The sequence below is a fragment of the Oratosquilla oratoria genome, chromosome 22 (assembly GCF_046742065.1).
Source record: "Oratosquilla oratoria isolate Oo_2021 chromosome 22, ASM4674206v1, whole genome shotgun sequence".
NCBI lineage: Eukaryota > Metazoa > Arthropoda > Malacostraca > Stomatopoda > Squillidae > Oratosquilla > Oratosquilla oratoria.
This window is the reverse complement of record NC_134798.1, coordinates 9472889-9491726: the sequence shown is the minus strand read 5'-3', so window position 1 is coordinate 9491726 and position 18838 is coordinate 9472889. Positions and strand designations below refer to the sequence as shown.

Here is an 18838-nt window from a genome sequence, read left to right as displayed (position 1 = left end):
TAAAATTCTCAAATCTTTCTCTGCTTTCAGATTAAATTCATATACAGTTTTATAGCTCTCAGATGTTCTCTTTTTGCAATGGCATATTTTCACTTTTTTTTTCCAATTTGAATTTCATCTTCCACATCTGGGTCCAATCCTGTCATAAACCTTATCTGTCTTGCTGTAGCAGTTTACAATCCTCACCCTTCATGCTTTTCATGAACTTGGCATAACTTACAAATAAATTTGCATTGTAGCTTATTACATCCATATCATAGATATATAATAAGAGCATTACTGGTACCAGATCTGAGCCCTGTGGTACCCAATTTGTTTGTCTCCCATTCTTCCCATTTCACCTATGCACAGTTAAAGTCACCCACCAGAGTTATATTTTAACTTTTCTCTACAATTCTTTCCAGTTCCTCAGCTGTAATTGATTTTCATTCTCTTCATTCTACTTCATTCCATGCAAATGCAATGTATTTTTTTTCTTACAATTCTTGTATTCTCTCTCCCATTCCTTCTCCTATTTCCATTTCTTCAACCTGAATGTCTCTTTTTAATGCCATCACCATCCTATACAATAACTGTTGACAGAGTAACACCCCACACAAATACAACACACACAACAGTCTAACAATTCTTCTGACAGAAATCTACATTTGGGCCTGTGGACCGTTGCCAGCTGTGGGGTTTTGGTTTCCAGTCAGTACAAATTGAGGCAACCATTACTGTTATTAAATTCTTTATAAATTTTAGTGACACCCATACAGACTTATGCAGCATTCCTTTATGACTGGAGACAAATCTCCAATCAAGAAAAATGCTGATCACTTTTAATTTCTAATATTCATCCTTTCTCTTATCCTCCTTAAACCCTAACCAGCTTATGATTTTCTTCAGAACCATAATATCTCCAAGGATAGAGATACTGATTATTGACAATGGAATACAAATATATCACTAATATTCAATATTATATATATATATATATATATATATATATATATATATATATATACATATATATATATATATGCACACACATATACACACATCACATTCATTAATACTGATGATTGGAGGCTTATATCATTACTGAGATTCTTTTACACATACTTATAGAAAAGCTTATTTTGTAAAAGAAAAAAAAAAACTCCGATCACCTAGTTTTCATTATACAAACTGCATATAAAAGAAGACATAACTCTTTTTACCAAGACATTTCCAGCATTATCCATACAATAAACTTTGTGCACAGATTCTTCCACTAGAAAGAGACTGAATTCATCTTGAACTCAAGGCTAAATTTTTGCTGATGATCCAGTACAGTAATCTACTAGATGCCCTATTCCTTCAAATCCCATGACATATGTACCGGTAGTACAAGTTGCAATGTTTTCATGGAGAAACACCATTCACCCCGACTACATTCCTTTTACTCTTCCTCATGGGAACTAAGTACGAATGAAACCTTCCCCAAACAACAAATAAATAAAATTAAATTATATTAATTCCCCCTAGTTTCTTTAAACCTTTTTCCATTCCAAAGCTAGATGATGTGCACACTTCCAAAACAAACTTGCAGCTCTCAACCTTGAATGTTTCATATTTACATAAAATTTAGAATTCATAAAACTAAATAGCTATTGTTGATCATGCACTGAATTCCACACCCTATATAAAAATATTTTAATTTTCTATTAAATATTGGAAAACATCTTCACATTCTCTCATTCCATTAGATTTTTTTTTCTCTATAATTTCTTGGGAGACTTTGTTCACAAACTCTGGCTATCTCTTCTCAATGATTTACATGAAACAGCTTTATTATCAATTTTTTTATCTTTATCTTAGATAAGTTTGTTCAATATACTTCTTCTCTACTGTACTTGATTAATGGAGAAAAGATAACACCCTTGATTTTTCCTGAACTACTCATCTTTCTACTGGACACTACAGATAGTTAATGTGGAAGAGGACCAGCCAGAAGGTGGAGACATGACAGAGGTTTGTAGGAATGGCATGGCAAAAGGTTGGCATGGCCATGTGGCTCGTGGACTAGGATGGGAGAAGCCTTTTAGTAATGGACTCTGAATGGCATTGTCTAAGTCGGAATCCTCAGCCAATGACCTTGTTTCAGTGTCCATATCTCACAGCTGTACAGCAAGTCTGGGAGAACATGCTTCTTGAAGATTCCACCCTAGTACTCCTGCATAAGCATTGACATTGCCAAACACCATGGTTGAGTAAATCCATAACACTGTTATACATTACATCACCAAACACTGTTATACATTACATCACCAAAGTATGTGAAGCTTTCGAAGACCTAAATTTTCTTGGCATATGCATGATCAGACTTAATGAGCTTTCGAAGACCTAAATTTTCTTGGCATATGCATGATCAGACTTAATGGTATCATTCAGTAAGCCCCTAAATATCTTAGTCAGTCATGAGATATTGAGTCTCAGCAGTTTTACTTTCCTGTACAGAGGCTCATGGGCTACCATCACAATCCCCAAAGATTTGACATGAAATACATCATCAGCAAAGACAAGGTCATTGACCATGTGTTCCCAATGGATGTTTCAAAATTACATTAATCAACAATTGTCCAATACTCAGTTATCCAGATGTTGAAAAGCTTCAGTGTGGACACACCCCTGGCTCACTGTTAACAGGAATAAATATGTCTCCTCCACACTTCACAGCACTCTGTCCCAGAATACAGACTAGACATCGTCAAAATTTCTTAAGAATCTCACATTTGCTGACAATCCCAGCACTCCACACAATGCACTGAATCCAACACCATGAGGTCAGAACTGGTTACATACAGCCCCTACTGAAACTCATGTTGGTACTCCAAAAGAACCCAAAGCACTAAGTTCCAATAAGTTAATGACTTAATGGGTGTGAATCCACATTGCCAAGATGGGAGTGAGTCTACCCCCAGCAACACATGGACAAGCACCATGGTCAACACACTGAACAATCTAATATCATGGTAATTCTTGTAGTCCTGATGGACCCTTTTTCCTTTTCATATAGGTACAACCAGCCCCTTGTTCCAGTCACAGGGAGTGGTACCAAACTGCCATGTGGGAGACAGTGCTGCATGCATGGATAATGACCTAACCTCAATCTCTCAGCAACTCTGTGCTTACATTGCACATGCTAGACCCTTTTCCACCCTTCAGCTTACAGCCCCTCTAATCTCACTCGATGATGGATCAGCAACCACTACCCAAACACCTGTCAGGGGAAACTAGCCAACTGAAAGTTCAGCCACATAAAACTGCTCAAAATACTCACCCCAGTGAGTTCTACACTTATCTATGTCTAACACTAGTTGCCCATCAATTGTTTGCACAGTGCTAACCTATGAGGTCATTCACACTGAAATGGTCCTCATCATCTTCAATGATTCCCCTGATAGACCTCTCTTCCCTTCTCAAGAGAGCTGTAGTCTGATGTTTCAGCACTACTGGTTTGGGTCTCCAGCCAATCTGGCAGCACAGCTCATCTCTTTATTCTCCAGTGTCTCATACAACACCACCACTCAATCTTAATTGCTCTCCAATGCACACTTTTGCACCTTTCAAAATTCCACATTTGAAGGTATCCCATAATTTTTCAGAACCCTCAAGGGTATCAAGCATTTCAACTTGGATACACTTACGACATACTCTTGATTATAACCATTTTCAATCTGGGGATTTAATGCACATAAGCACACAGCCCAGGTTTCTGTACTTACACAGATGAGTTTTATTGCAACAAGTCAAATTTCCATTTATTTTTCCATTAGTTCAAATTAAAACTGCAGTTTCATACTCTAAAGCCCTTACCAATGAATATGTGATCAACAATAGCACCCTACACTACAATAGGAGTATAATAACAAAGTACTGTTTTACCAATAACTTTACATGATTTCTGAACTAGTAGATTTGCACCATCCCATCCAGACAGGAGTGAATGCTGAACATCCAAAAGAATGTGCACCATGGGAGAGTAATGTTTATACAGCTGTATTCTGTTTCAGTAAATGAAACTGGGATTTGCTCAAGGTCTGGTAGCATGCTACCCCTTCTGAAAGTTATACAACCTGCTACCAATAAAATATCTGATACTACTGAAAGTGATGACCAGAAATGTAATAATGTGGGGAATCGGAAAAAGAAAACGAAGAAAACAGAGCATGGGGGTGGGGGTGGGGATTGAGGGTAATGGGATATATGGAGATGAAAGAAGCAAGTGACAAGAAAAGTAAATATTCAACGTAAGATATACACACACTCAAATTCATCCTAAGTAGTATGCAGTAGTGGGAAGGTTCCTACACAAAGTGAAACATATAAGCAAGATCAAGAGAATATACAGAGCAACAGCCAAAATGATTATCAGCCTTGCAGGTAAATCATATGAGAAGAGGCTGGAAGTACTCTGATTTTATATTTTCTTGGCATTTTCTTTTTTACTTTGGCTAGTTTGAAAATTTAACTTTTTTTTTAATTAAATTAATTTTCTACTCCTGGGTCCATTCATAAGCATTATCTATATCTTCCTATAGCAGTTTGCAATCTTCCTTTTTCAATAATTAATAATCTTGGCATCATCTGAAAAAGTTTGCACAGCTATTTCATTCATCAAGTAATTTATAAACAACAGGAACATTACAGGTGCCAGAACTGAGCCCTGTGGTACCCCACTTGTCCCACCTCCCCAGTATGTCTTTTCATCTCTCACTATTGAAAAGTCTGTTGCATATTTTAGTGTATTCCCCTTACAGCCTCCTATATTTTCCAACTTTCATGTAAATATTTTGTATGGTACTTTTTCAATGACTTTTCCAAATCTAGGCATACATCCCTTCCTCTCATGCAGCACATCAACCGCTCATAAGAAAAATTTAGTGGGGACTGGATACAAATGACTTTCCCTTTCTAAATCAAAATTGGTTGTATCCAAGATTTTTCCCACCAAATATTTCATCCATCTATCTTTTACAAAATTTGCACACATTTTAAATATCATATTGGTCATGAATAATGGTCTATAATTATAATTCAATGTTACCTCCGTTTCCTCCTTTGAATATTGGTACCACATTTGCAGATTTCCAGTCTAATGGCACCTTCCTTTCTTCCAGTGAACATGATATACATTGATGTGCTTTATTCACTGTTCTACTTCCTCAGTGTCTAATTTGAGATTCCATCAGTCTTGAGTACTTTGTCATTTCCAATTTCTCAAGTTTATACATCTTCATTTTTTACCTTTTTCTCCCTTAAACTCCTAATCCATTTTGAATATTGAATGGAAGCTTTCATTCATTCTTTCAGCTTCTTGTATCTTCATACACTACTTCAACTTTCAATTTCTTCTCTGTTTCAACTTGCCATGTACAAATCTGAAGAAATCTTTACATATGTCAATTACATCCTTTTCAAAGTAATTTTCTCATCTCTTTGTATTCTTGCATACTTATTTCTGGCTTTTCTGTATGCATCTTTAGTATTCTTAGTTCTTTTTTGCCACATCTCCTATGCTTTGTTTCTTTTTTGTTTTGCTTATGCACATCTTTTATTCAACCAGTCTTTAATCTATTTTTTGTACTAATCTCCCACATCTTCAGTATGTACTTTTCCATTCCTACATGGTAAATGTTCATAATTTTTTTTTTTTTCAAATTTCCTTATTTTCATTAATCTTCCTCCAATCTACTTCTGAGAGGAGGAACAAAGGGTTAGAGTGGAAGTGGGTTGGCATAAGAAGATGAGGGAAATGGAGAAAGTATTTGGGATCACATGTATCAGGGAATAGGAGTTAGGGTGGGGTGAATTACCAAGTAAAGGAAGCATATAAATGTTTGAAGTAAATGAAAAGAGTTATGAGAAATAGGTATGGGGGGTATACAAAGAGAAGAATGTACATGAGAGTGGTTGTGCCTAAGGCAATGTATGGTGCAGAGACTTGGAATTTGAAAGAGGTGGAAAAAGAAATCCTAACATGTTTGTGAAGAAATATTCAAGAATTATGGTGGGGGATGATGGATAGAATGAAAAATGTGGAGGTGATGCAGTGTTGGGGTTGAATGAGAGCTGGCTGAAAGGGTTGATCAAAAAATGCTAGGGATGATATGAGCATATGGACAGAATGAATAATTAATGACTCAAAAAAACAGAGTAGAAAGTAGAAATGGGAACCTGAGAAGAGAATGTCAATGATGGAAGTAAAGATGCTGATACACAATAGGGGACAATATAGGAGAGAGATATATGTGAGAAGAGGGTGGTTAATGTATGAAGACAACATGACAATTTCCAACTTGTGTGGATGAGTAGAAATAGGCAGGGAAACTGTATTCTAATAGTTCCTCACTCCACTAGAAAAGAGTAAAATGTTTTCACTCTTGACCTATCTTTCAGTATAGGCTAGCTTCCCTACCAGTGATATGGGGTTTGGTGAACCAAACTTTTGGAATAACATATATACATATACCAAGGGCTTTTTCCCCCTTACAAGGGAGATAGCCAATTTAAAGGCATAAATCCACTACCACCCATTTGGAAGAACATAATAAATATAAACATCCATCTTTCAATGTGACTACTCTTTTTGGGAACTGATCCAGAAATTGTAGGATTCTTATGCCCAAACAAAGATTGATGGTCTACAACAATGGGAGACTAGTTGGAAATACCCCCTAGATTTCCATGCACACAGGCAGTTAAGGATATCGATTTCAAAATCTCCAGGACAAAAACCAAAAAAATAAAAAGTATAGCATATACCTCTTTTGCTAGAATGAACAAAGAAAATGAGTATATATATACATATATATATATATATATAATCACAGAGTTGCATCTTCATCAGTTTAATTAATTGTTGTCTCAAGTTTTGCCAAATGGAAAACCAGCAGCTCCACAGTAGTTGGTAATGGTTCTTGAGCCTTTCCACAGATTCATTTGGGAAGAAACTTTGGAATATTGCCTATTGTGTTAATATAGGACTGTTTCTATCACCATTTGAATGAAAGTAGTAGGGCGAGAATCAGTACATAGGAGAATGACCAAAATGATTACCTTACAAAGAGAGGCTTAGACACCTTAACTTACACTCTGAAAAGACACAGAGTGTGGGGTGATGTAATAGAAGTGTTTAAGTGGATCAAAGGCTTTAACAATGGCAGGACTCGCAGTAATGGATTTAAACTGGACAAATTTATATTCATGAAGGAAATAGGCAAGAATCGATTTACTAATAGGGGTGGCCAACGAATGGAACAGACTTAGTAACCATGTAGTGAGCACTGAAACTATCAGTTGTTTTAAAAAATGGTTAGACAGCTTTATGGATGGGGATGATGGATGGTAATGGACATGGAACTGGCTAGTGTAGGCCTCATGGTCTCTTGCAGTCTCCTTCATTCTTATGTTCTTATGAGAGGAGTTCCTGGTCATCAGCTCTTCATGTGTGAATAAGTGTAAGAAATACAGCTCAAGTTGATACAGATATCTTTGGTCCATTCCAAAGACTGAATATCACAGTATGGACCAATGATGGGTACCTGCTTGTGGTGATCCTGGAAGATGGACAGTGGAGCTGCCCATTTTCAAAACCTGTCAACCTCCTAACCTTCATCAGAAGGTGCAGCATTGTAGGGCTGACACTCAGTCTCTGAACTGGGTAAAAAATTTCTCTCTATAAATTTCAACTATATTTCTTAAATATTTTCTCATATGGAATGCTGACAACTGGTAACCACTCCCCTTCTACTACTTTCAACCATTGATATAGAAACAGTCCACACCAATAAAACACAGGCAAAAGTCCAAAGTTTCTTCCTAGGGAAGCCTGTAGGACATGAGGAATACTGCCAGCCACTGTGGTGCTGTGGGTTTTCCATCTAATGAAACTCAAGGAAACACTTATTTTATTGAATATATTATGCACACACACAAAACTAGGACTCTAAAAAGCAGGAAAAATGGCATTACACGCAACAATACTTGGAATAGAACTGTATAAGCCATGGAGTGGTTCTTCCACAAACTGATATAGTTTTTTACTTCACACTCATAATTTTGAGCAAGTACGCACAAGTCAAAATATTTTCCATATTTCACCTCACATCATTTAAAAAATATGATAATCATCATACACAAATTAAGAGGTACTGTATATTCATACTGGGGGCAATGCTAGTGTACACAACACTTGATGAGCCTGGTTCAGTGGCTTTGGGTAGAGTCCTTGGCACAGTAACTGTTCACAAATTACTAATGGATGGAGTGAAAAGTGGGAGGTTATTATCGCACCTATCCAAAAATAATTTCATCATATGCACTGCCAGTGCTATCAATGTACCAAGAAAATTGGTTCTAGCCTCCCAGTTTCCTAGAATATGGATGGATGTATAAATAATTTTACAAACACAATCACACATACCAAAAACAAGAGGAATGGAATGAAGCAGAGCACAAGAAATGAATGATAAATGCAATTGATCAACTGAAATGAATTATTTAAGTGACAATATAATTGGAGGGTAACTTTACTTGTGAAAAAGTGAACTGGGAGGAATAGAAAACAAATGAAATTAAGAAACAATGGGGTAATATACTGCAGAATATAGCAATAACATAATGATTTCATGGGTGAAAGAACCAACAAGATATAGAGGCAAAGATACACCAGCAGGTCTGGATTTGATTTAAACCTGAGGTAATAAAAAAGGTGAGTTACCAGGGCATAGGTGAAAGTCATCAAATGGATGCTGATTTTGTGCAAGTGAGGATGAAATATACAGACAAGGAATATACAACTAAGCAGAACTGAGAAAATAAGGAATGAATCAGAGGGAGTTCAATGAGATAAAAGAAAAAAGAAGGAATGGTAAATCTTAATGAAAATTTATATCACAGGAGTGGAGAAGTACACGCCAAGGACTGACACTCGTACTCTGGACTGGGCCAAAGATTTATATAAATTTCATTTGTATTTCTTACATTTTCACAAATAGTGAGCTGACCACCAACAATTGCTCCCTTCCCACTACCACTTTAAGCCAGTAACATGGATATAGCTCCACGCTAATACAAAACAGCCAAAAGTCCAAAGTTTCTTTCCAGAAATATCTATGTTAGTACCTGAGGACCACTGATAGCCACGGTGAGGCTACAGATTTTTCCTCTCGTGAAAATCAAGACTATTCTCTCGTATTTCCTTTTCCCTTATATACAGTTCATTCCATTACAGATTTTTACCTCACACATACATCTTTCAGACTAGCATTCATTTATCCATGAATTTAAACTATTTTTAGTCAATTTCCCTATTGCCCTATCCACCTTTTGAATTTTTTCTCTTATTCCTAACCCCAACCTCATTTGTCACTTTCACTCTTCATATAGCCAGTTCATCTATTTGGCTCTAAAATAAAATGCCTACACATTTGTATATCACCTCTAGTATTTTATCTTCCTTTGACTTTCAAGGGCCCTTTATTACTCTATGCATAAAATCTTGTCATAAGGTGAATAAAACTGTCCAGCATCAAACAGTATCATTATAGTGAAGGGGCTAACAGCAATAGCTTTAATACCTTAAGGATGATGTTTCCCCATTTATGTATAATTCAAAGATGGATAATGCCTTTTGTAACTTCCACCACCAGTATGTCTACCTTCCTTGTAAAATTCTCTTCAATCTATAAACCCTGCCACCCTGTATCTAATTATTCCTACACTATCTCTGCATATCTCTGATCTCTCCACACACTGTTCACACACCCTCTTTATAACCATATTCATATTTGCTTTCCTTTTGCAAATTCTCTCATTTCTTAACATATTTATTAAACAATTCATCTTTTATCTACTCTTTCTTCCAGTAAAATTTCAGGGGCCACAATTCCCTCTTGTACAGGAAGCAATGTTTGCTGAAACACACTAGTGATATTTGCATAAATACACACATCCATTTGATCGCTTCTACCACCCATTTCATTCATTCCAACATTTACCTCCAAGGGACCAATTATTGGAACTTTCTAATGCTGGTCATGCAAGATGGACGTCAGAATCATCTCTGCTGTTTATTTTCAAAACCTGTCAACTAACTCAACTCACACTGGAGGTCCTTCCTTTCTCTTCATTTCCAAACCCATCAACACCTTATAAAAGGAGGTGCATCCCTGATGGACTGAAACTTGGTCTCCAGACTAAGTACAAGATCTCTATCAATGTCAACTGTATTTCTTTCACCTTTTCACGTAAAAAGAGCCAAAAGTGGCAACTGTTCCCCTAAAATTCTTTCAGGTAATGACAGTGAGACAGTAGCACACTAATACAACAAAGTTTCTTTCCAGAGTGATCTATGTGAGGACGCAAAGACAGCTCCCAGCAACTGCGGGTTTTCAATCAGTGTGTGTGATTCATCATAGTCTTGGATCACGTGCTGGACTCATGATCGACAGCTATTTCCCTCCTGCAAGATATCTCAGAGCTCATATATGATCGATCTATGGGTAATGATGTGACCTTACACGCACACCCCCCACCCAACTCCCCACCCCCTAGACTTGGAGTAATGAATCACAATGCAGCAATACTGAAATTATTTCAGACCTGGGCGGGATTCAAAGCCAGACTGCTGTAGTGGTGGCTGGGAACTCTACCACCACGCCCCTGAGTGTGTGCACACGTGTGTGATTCACCATGGTCTTGGATTACATGTTGGACTCATGATTGACAGCTACTTCCCTCCCGGAAGAGAGCTCAGAGCTCCTATATGACCAATCTGTGGGTAATGCTGCAATCTTAAATGCACACCCACCCAACTCCCCACCCACGAGAGTTGGAGTAATGACTTGCAGCGCAGTGATACTGAAATTATTTCAGCCCTGGGTGGGATTCTAACCCTATTTTCTCTTTTTCTGCATTAGGGGATGGAGAGTTGTTGCCAATTAAGTCAAGTGGCCTTGCTGTGGAGGTACTGTGTCTTCATGCATTGTGTTTGACCCAGGGCATTGGGCAAGATACAGGGATGACCCATCATCCATGAGGAGCTGTGATGGGACAGGTCAAAAATGTGGTGGAGGGGAGTGAAGTGGGTGGGAATAGATATATGCCTCCGACTTTGCTACCTCCCTTATAAGGGGGAAAAAGTTCTTGTTATAGAGACCAGATATATAGAAAATCTGAGGCGAAAGTTATTACTACTATTGTTATTACACATGTATGCATAAATGTATCTGGGGTTTCATGGAGTGGAAGCCTACAGCCAAACAGCTGTAATAGGAGAGGCCATGTTCCTGATTCTCAGCTCTACTTTTTGTGAAAAGGTGGACAAATTACATCTAAAATTGATAGAGCTCTTGGCCCAGGTCCTGACAATGTGTGTGTCATCCCCTCAGGGCTGCACCTCTCGACAGAGATTAATTATTCTTTCTGCCGTCCACTCTGGAGGACTACCACAATCAGGTACCTGTCATTGGTCCCTCCAAACACACACATATACATACATATTATATATACACACACACACACATATATATACATATATGCACATACATACATATATAAAATATGCACATACTGATCCTACTGCCAGGTAGATTTTCTTTTAGGCATACAAGATTAAACATTAGTGCTACTTCAGTATCATTGTTCAACTTTTGTCATGCTCTTTCTCTCTTACAGATCTTATCTCTGTGGGAACAATTCAGAAAAACATGAAAAATGGATTGGTATTTGCGATATTTTGTTCCATCCCTGGAAATATTTCCTATCAGAATGGTTTGATCCTTCAATTGTTCTAGTATATGTACTTTTCATACTTAGCAAGAGTTGTTGGCAAGAGAGATGAGCAGCTTGCTGTTGGCTCTTGACTGGTCGTTGCACCTGCTTGAGACCCACTTGTGGGTGGACATACATGCTTACCAATCAGGTGCCAGCACTTAGCCACTCACCTCTCTTGCCATCATATATATATATATATATATATATATATATATATATATATATATATATATATATATATATATATATATATATATATATATATATATATATATATATATACACACATACATGGTGGAGGTAGATATGTAGATTGAGAAAAGCAAGTTAATGCCTTGGAGGATTAAAAATTAATGAGAAATAGACATTTGGAAATGGATGTTAAGAGAAGACTGTATGAAAGTGATTGTGCTGACAGCACTGTATGGGGTAGAAACATGGACCATAAAGAGAGGATGAGTTTAAATGTGTTTATGATGAAATGTCTAAGAAGTATGGTAGGGGTTACTAGGCTGGATAGAGTGAGAAATGAGGAGGTGAGGAAGAGAATGGGGGTGAAAAGGGAGTTGGGAGATAGAGTTGATCAAAGAGTATTGGGATGGTTTGGACAAATGGAAAGAATGAGTAAAGAAAGATTAGTGAAAGAGACATGGAAGGCAAAGTGAACATGAGAGGGTGATCAAGGATGAGATGGATGGGGTAAATGAGCATTGGGAGAGGTGGATGTCTGTTGAGGAAGGAGGGGAGAAGACAAGATAGGGGTGAGTGGAGAATGGTTGTATATGGAAGATGATGTGATGCATGGAAGAGAGTGGTTGGGGGATGGGGAGTGAAGGAATATGTGCGAATGATATTTTGATATAGCCCAAAGTGATTTCTCCCCATCTTCTATTTTTTTGCATGAGGGGATGGAGAGGGGGATCACTGATTAAATGAAGTGGCAGGATTCAAACCCAGACCGCCGTAGTGATAGTCAGGGACTCTACCAACCGTGCCACTGAGTCGTATATTTACCTAGTTGTACCTAGTTGTATTATACGGGAAGGGAGCTATGATTGTGGTGACCCGTCTTTGTATATTCAGCATTATGTTTTTTCTTGAAATCTTGAATAGTGTTTGCACACACTGTTTCTTTGTCTAATTTGTTCCAAGTATCTATCACTCTGTGTGGGAAGCTATTTTTTTCAGATCTCTTCTGTAATTTTCTGTTTTGAGTTTCTTTTCATGTCCTCTTGTTTTTCCATTGTCCCATTTCAATAAATCATTCTTATTTAAGATTTCCATTCTTTTCATAATTCTATACATAGTTAGTAGGTCTCCTCTTTTCCTTCTTTGTTCCAGAGTTGATAATTCTAATTTGGACAGTTTTTGTTCATATGTCATTTTGGAAAGAGATGGTCCCAGTTTTGTCATTGCTCTTTGTATTCTTTCTAATTTTTTTATATTCTTTCTGGTACTGGGTGTCCATGGTGTTGCTGCGTACTCGAGTTTTGGTCTTATTAGTGTAGTTATTTTTTTTTTATCATTTCACCATCCAAACAAACAAATGCTACTTTTATTGACCTCAATAAATTGTAGGTTTCTCCGACTATTTTATTAATATGCTTGTCCGGTGTCATGTCTTTGCTGATCATCACTCAAAGGTCTTTTTCCGTGTTTACTTTTTTGACCTCTTCATCAATTTTATAATCTCTCGATATTCTGTTTTTACTTTTTCCAAATTTCATTACACTTCATTTCTTGATATTGAATTTCACTTCCCACTTTTGAGTCCATTTCCAGATCTTGTCCAAGTCTTGTTGTAATGAGTTGCAATCCTCCTCTGTTCTTACTTTCTTTAGTATTTTTGCGTCGTCTGCAAAGAAATTCATATAACACTCTACTCCTTCATCCACATCATCTATGTATATGGCAAACATGATTGGGGCCAGTACTGATCCCTGTGGGACACCACTTATCATTTCTTCCCAATTTGAGAATTGATCTCTAATTACTATTCTCATTTTCCTCCCAGTCATGAAGTCTTTCATCCATTCCAATAATTTTCCTCTGATGCCACCTATTGACTCTATTTTCCTTATTAGTTTCTTGTGTGGTACCTTATCAAATGCCTTTTGTAGGTTCAGAAAGGCACAGTCTGCCCAAGTATCTCTCTCTTATATTACATCCATTAATCTCAAGTAGAAGCAGATCAAGTTTGTTGTATATAATCTTCCTTGTCTGAATCCAAATTGATTTGGGCTCAGTATAGTTTTTTTCTTCCAAATGTATAACTCATCTATTTTTGATGACCTTTTCTCAAATTTTTGCTACTGTGCTTGTCAGGGAGACCAGTCTGTAATTTGATGGATCTTCCTTGTTTCCTCCCTTATAAATCAGTACAATGTTTGCATTCTTCATTCCTGTGGTACCTTTCCTTCCTGAAGTGAGAATTTAATTATATTGTATATTTTATCTGTTAATTCCTCCATGCATTCTTTCAGTATCCAATTTGCAAATCCGTTTAGACCATGTGATTTTCTGATGTCAAGGGTTTTGATTTGGTCGCTGATTTCCTTCTGTGTTACAATTATTTCTTTCATTGATGAGGATATCTCTTTATTTCCTCACAGTTTGGTGAGTTTTCCATTGTGAATACTGATTTGAAGTGGTTGTTCATAATTTCAGCCATTTCCAGTTCTTCTGTATATTTGTATTTATCTTGGTGCAGCTTTTCTATTTCTTGTTTATTCTTCAGTTTGCCATTTACATACCTGAAATAGTTTGGGTTCTTCCTTACATTTTTCTATTATTTTCAGTTTTTCTTTTCATCTATGCATATTTTTACATGATAATTTCTTAGTTTGATGTACATTAGCCATTTGCTTTTCTTTTCTTTTTTCCATTTCTTCCAAGCTTTATTTCTTTTATCCTTAGCCTCACTACATTTTTTTTGTACCAGCTTTTTATGTATGTTTTTTTTTTTCTTTTTTTTTGTGGTACATATTTATTCACTCCCTCATTATAAATTTCTTTTAGTATATTCCACTTCTCTTCCATCCCTGTTCATTTAGGATTTTTTCCCAGTTCACGTTGCAAAAGAATTTTTTGAGTTTCTCAAAACTTGTTTTGTTGTACATTAGTCTTCCTCTTCTATGTTTATCATTTCTGCTTTGATCCATTTGCTCTTTTAACGCAAATTCTATTAGTACATGGTCACTCTTTCTTATTGGAGTTTTGTAATAAATTTTGTTGACAATTTTAGGCTCTGTTGTAAGTATTAAATCAAGCCTTGATGGTTCTTCACTACCTCTGTATCTGGTATTTTCCCTTATCCACTGAGTCATTGTGTATTCGATGGTCATGTCAAGCAGGACATTGCCCCAGATTTCCTCTCCACCCTTCACTGTCATTTCCTCCCAACATATTTCTTTTGAATTAAAGTCACCCCTAATTACTATATTTCCTCTGTCCTTCAGTATATTACTTAATTCGTATTTTGTATCTTCTAATATTTTGGAATGATCACTTTCTGTCCAGGACTGTGTTTTGGGGGCACAAACACCACTACAAATTTTCTACTCTTCATATATTTGCTATCAACTTGTATCATAATTGATTCTATATTATTTTCTCCTTCAGTTATTTTTGTTACATTTAAATCTTTATTAGTCAAAATTTATAGTACGCCACCCTGTTTATCCTTTCTATTCTTTGTCCAACAATTGTATAAACCTTGTCCCACAGTGTTGGGTGGTAGAGTACACTTAATTTAGTTTCCATTATTCCCATTATGTCTGGTTTTTCTAAGGCCAGATAATCATCTAATTCATTCATTTCTGAAGTTATTACATCTATATCGGTATAGGCTATTTTCAATTTCCTTTCTCGCCATTTTTTTTTGTCTGCTTTATTTCCTTTTTCCTTATATACGGTCTTATCTGTATTGTATTTTCCTAGTCTATATATTTCTTCAATTTATTTCCCTGTTTCTTGTTCATCCTCTTGAACTACTTCTAATATCTTGTTTACCTTTTCCTTCTCTTATACTCTTGTAGTCCTATTTGGATTATACTTCTCTTCCATCCCTAATATGATTATACATTTCTTTTTGTCCGCGAAGTCTCTTACTATATTCTCCTTCTCTCTCATCACTTTAATAACTGTGTCCTTAGTTTGTTCTTTCATTTGTGTCACTATATCTTTAAATAAAATTTTGTTGTTCACTTTGACTTTTTTTCCAACCCTGTACTTCTTTTGCTATGAACACTTTATTCTCTTTATTATTATTCTTTAATTCCTCATTCTCATTTTTTACTTCTTTTAACTGTCTTTTTAATTCTTTTATTTCATTAGTTTGGTTTTGGTTCTCCTTTAGTTCTTCCAATTTATCAACTCTTTGCGTAATCCGTGTAAGTTGGCTGAACCTAACCTCCCAATGTTCGGTCATTTTCTCTAGTTTTTCCTCTAGACTTGCTAATCGGGGGAGGTTGGCATCCCCTCTCCCTCATTAAATCCATGGAAATTATTATCTCCACTATCTATTATGTTGTTCTTATCTATATTTCTAAATTTAATGCTTTTATTGATATTTTCGACTTCACCTGCATCGTCTGCAGCCCTCTTGTTTACATTTCTTCTGACGTCCGGGGGAGCCCGTTCGTGTCTTTCCATATTTCCTTCCATTTCCCTCTGTAATCCCTCCCTTTCTCTTTTTTCTTCACCTTCCCACTACACCACGAGCTTTCCCCTTTCCTACTAATACAACAAAGGTACTCCCTCGTCGCTTGAGATCCACGAAAATTGCACTTCTTTTCCGAAGTTCCAATCTTCGCCATGAATCCGACGTACGTATGTGCGTGTGTGTTAACCTAGTTTACCTAGTTGTATCTTACAGGACGGAGAGATATGCTCATGGTATCCCATCTCTTTATCTCGCCATGTCCAATTTGCTCTTAAATTCGTGTATTGTTTTTGCACACACTATTTTGTATAGTATGTCCTATACATCCACCACTCTTGTGAGGAAAGCTGTTCTTTTTCAGGTCTCTTCTATAACTGTCTTTTTTGAGCTTGCTTCCATGTCCTCTTGTGTTTCTCTTATCCCAATTTGGTGCGTGCGCGCGCGCGCGTCTGTATACTTACATACACACGTACATATTGGAACAGTTCATGGATCAAACCATTATGCCAGATCTTCCCACAGACAGAATGAAACATTGTAAATACCAATTCCTTTAGTTATTGTTGTAAGATATATAAAAAGAACACAATAAAAATTGAGTGCTAAATTAGCTGTATCATTTACTCTTGTCTGTCTAAAAGAATATATAATCATACATATACTTATGTAACCTATGATGGGAGCAGGATACCATTCTATATTACGATGGGGACCAGATCTCCTAAATGAGCTCACTCTTTACATTTATGAGGATCTAAATAATATCGTGTTTATAATGGTACTTAGCAAGGAATACAATAAGCAGACCAGTTTCCTCAACTAGATTACAAAGAGTTGTCCCTTACTCCCACGTATGGATTGAATGACATTTGTATGGGGAAGGGATGGCAACACTCCCACCTAGCACATAATCTTCAAATATTAAGGATGTTTATAGACATACAGTATACACACTTACAAACACACACACACATATTCATATGTATATACACTCATGAATCATTCATACTATGTACAGTACACAAAGTTAAATATCATTATTAGTAACTATGTAAGTATTCATACAAAGATTTCGTGCATGTTATGAAATATAAGTTCACTGCAATCATGATTACATGATTATAATACTGAGACTCGATACCCTTTTACAACATATACAGAGTACCCAAGGCACTGCAAATAATACAGATATACTGTTGCAGTGCTCAATCGAAATAACTACAGCAATCATTACAACAGTAAAGGCAATAAAATCATAATATAAACAATATGATTATGTAAGTTAACAACTACATACAAGGCATACAGGCATGCTTATACTGGGCAAAAAAGCGAGCAATCAATATTTGGTAGAATCTGAAGAAGGCGCTACAACCAACGTCGTTTTCAAAACAACTCGAGACCGACTAGAAGAGAACCGAGAAGACATCTCGAGATTCCTAAGTAGGTAGAGCCTACTACGCCATAGCACGATGCCAATGCACAACCACTGCCGAATGGTCAGATCCCAAGCCAGTGGCGGGAAGCAATGCACCAGTTCGTACAGCACGGTGGTCGGAACAAAGAGGAAGCTACAGGCCAGGCTTAGGGCCAACAACCGCATATCTACGCTTGTTGCACTGTTCCTTCATTATGATCGCGGCTGGCCAAGCATTGCCACATCACCAATATCAACATGGCGAAAGGAAAAACTGCATCTACTGGACTTCGCCTTGCTGCAAGACTATAGCAAGACTGTCCGTCAGCTGTCCCCTCCGGCAGGAGTGGAAGGAGGTGCACAGAGGAGTGGTGGGGACAGCATGTGGTGTGCAAGACGAAGTGCTCAGTGCCTTACCTGGTTGGGCATCATGGGACTGCCCCCTGGGGGATGAGGGGACGCCTGGGAGGGGTTGGGTCCTGGGGATGGTCGCATACCGGGGGTCTGCAATAGATCGAACACGCAGCTGCTGTCACCTGCCTTACCACCTGTGTAGCCAACACCTCTACTACGCGGCAACCAACTCGCTTTCCTTGTGTGCTCCTCAAGAGAACGCAAGGGTACTAGCTAACTACCTCTCAATGTGACTTGATTAATTTTAACTTTGTTTAAATTGAAGTCATTTTCATCGAATTATCTTCAAAAATAATATCCTTATATTTATATTAAAGTCATAGCTACTCTTCGCCTTCGTTTTTTTCGGTGTACCAAAGGTTGTCAATTTTAAAGTCAACCCTTCACGACACCAAATTCTCTCTAAATGCAACAGTAATCCCCGTTTTCTTTGGTACACCGAGCCCGTGCCGAGTGCGAGGGGTAGCTTGACTAATTACTGAATGGAGCAGATCATCTACAAGATATTTCCCGGAGCATGAAAAGCCTTGGTCGTATCATAT

At 37.2% G+C, this 18838-nt stretch overlaps 1 protein-coding gene across 18 annotated transcripts in view; it reads right to left on the bottom strand.

Annotated features, from left to right (window-relative positions):
• Ssdp (Sequence-specific single-stranded DNA-binding protein) overlaps positions 1 to 18838 on the bottom strand; it is a 575744-nt gene that overhangs the window by 259921 nt on the left and 296985 nt on the right. For 13 of the 18 annotated variants that reach the window (XM_076205593.1, XM_076205606.1, XM_076205607.1 and 10 more), the window contains one exon: positions 18300 to 18386. The exons of the other annotated variants lie outside the window; for them this stretch is intronic. In XM_076205593.1, the coding sequence (XP_076061708.1) occupies positions 18300 to 18386 (87 nt within the window). The remainder of the gene's footprint in view (positions 1 to 18299; positions 18387 to 18838) is intronic. 18 annotated transcript variants of the gene reach the window in all.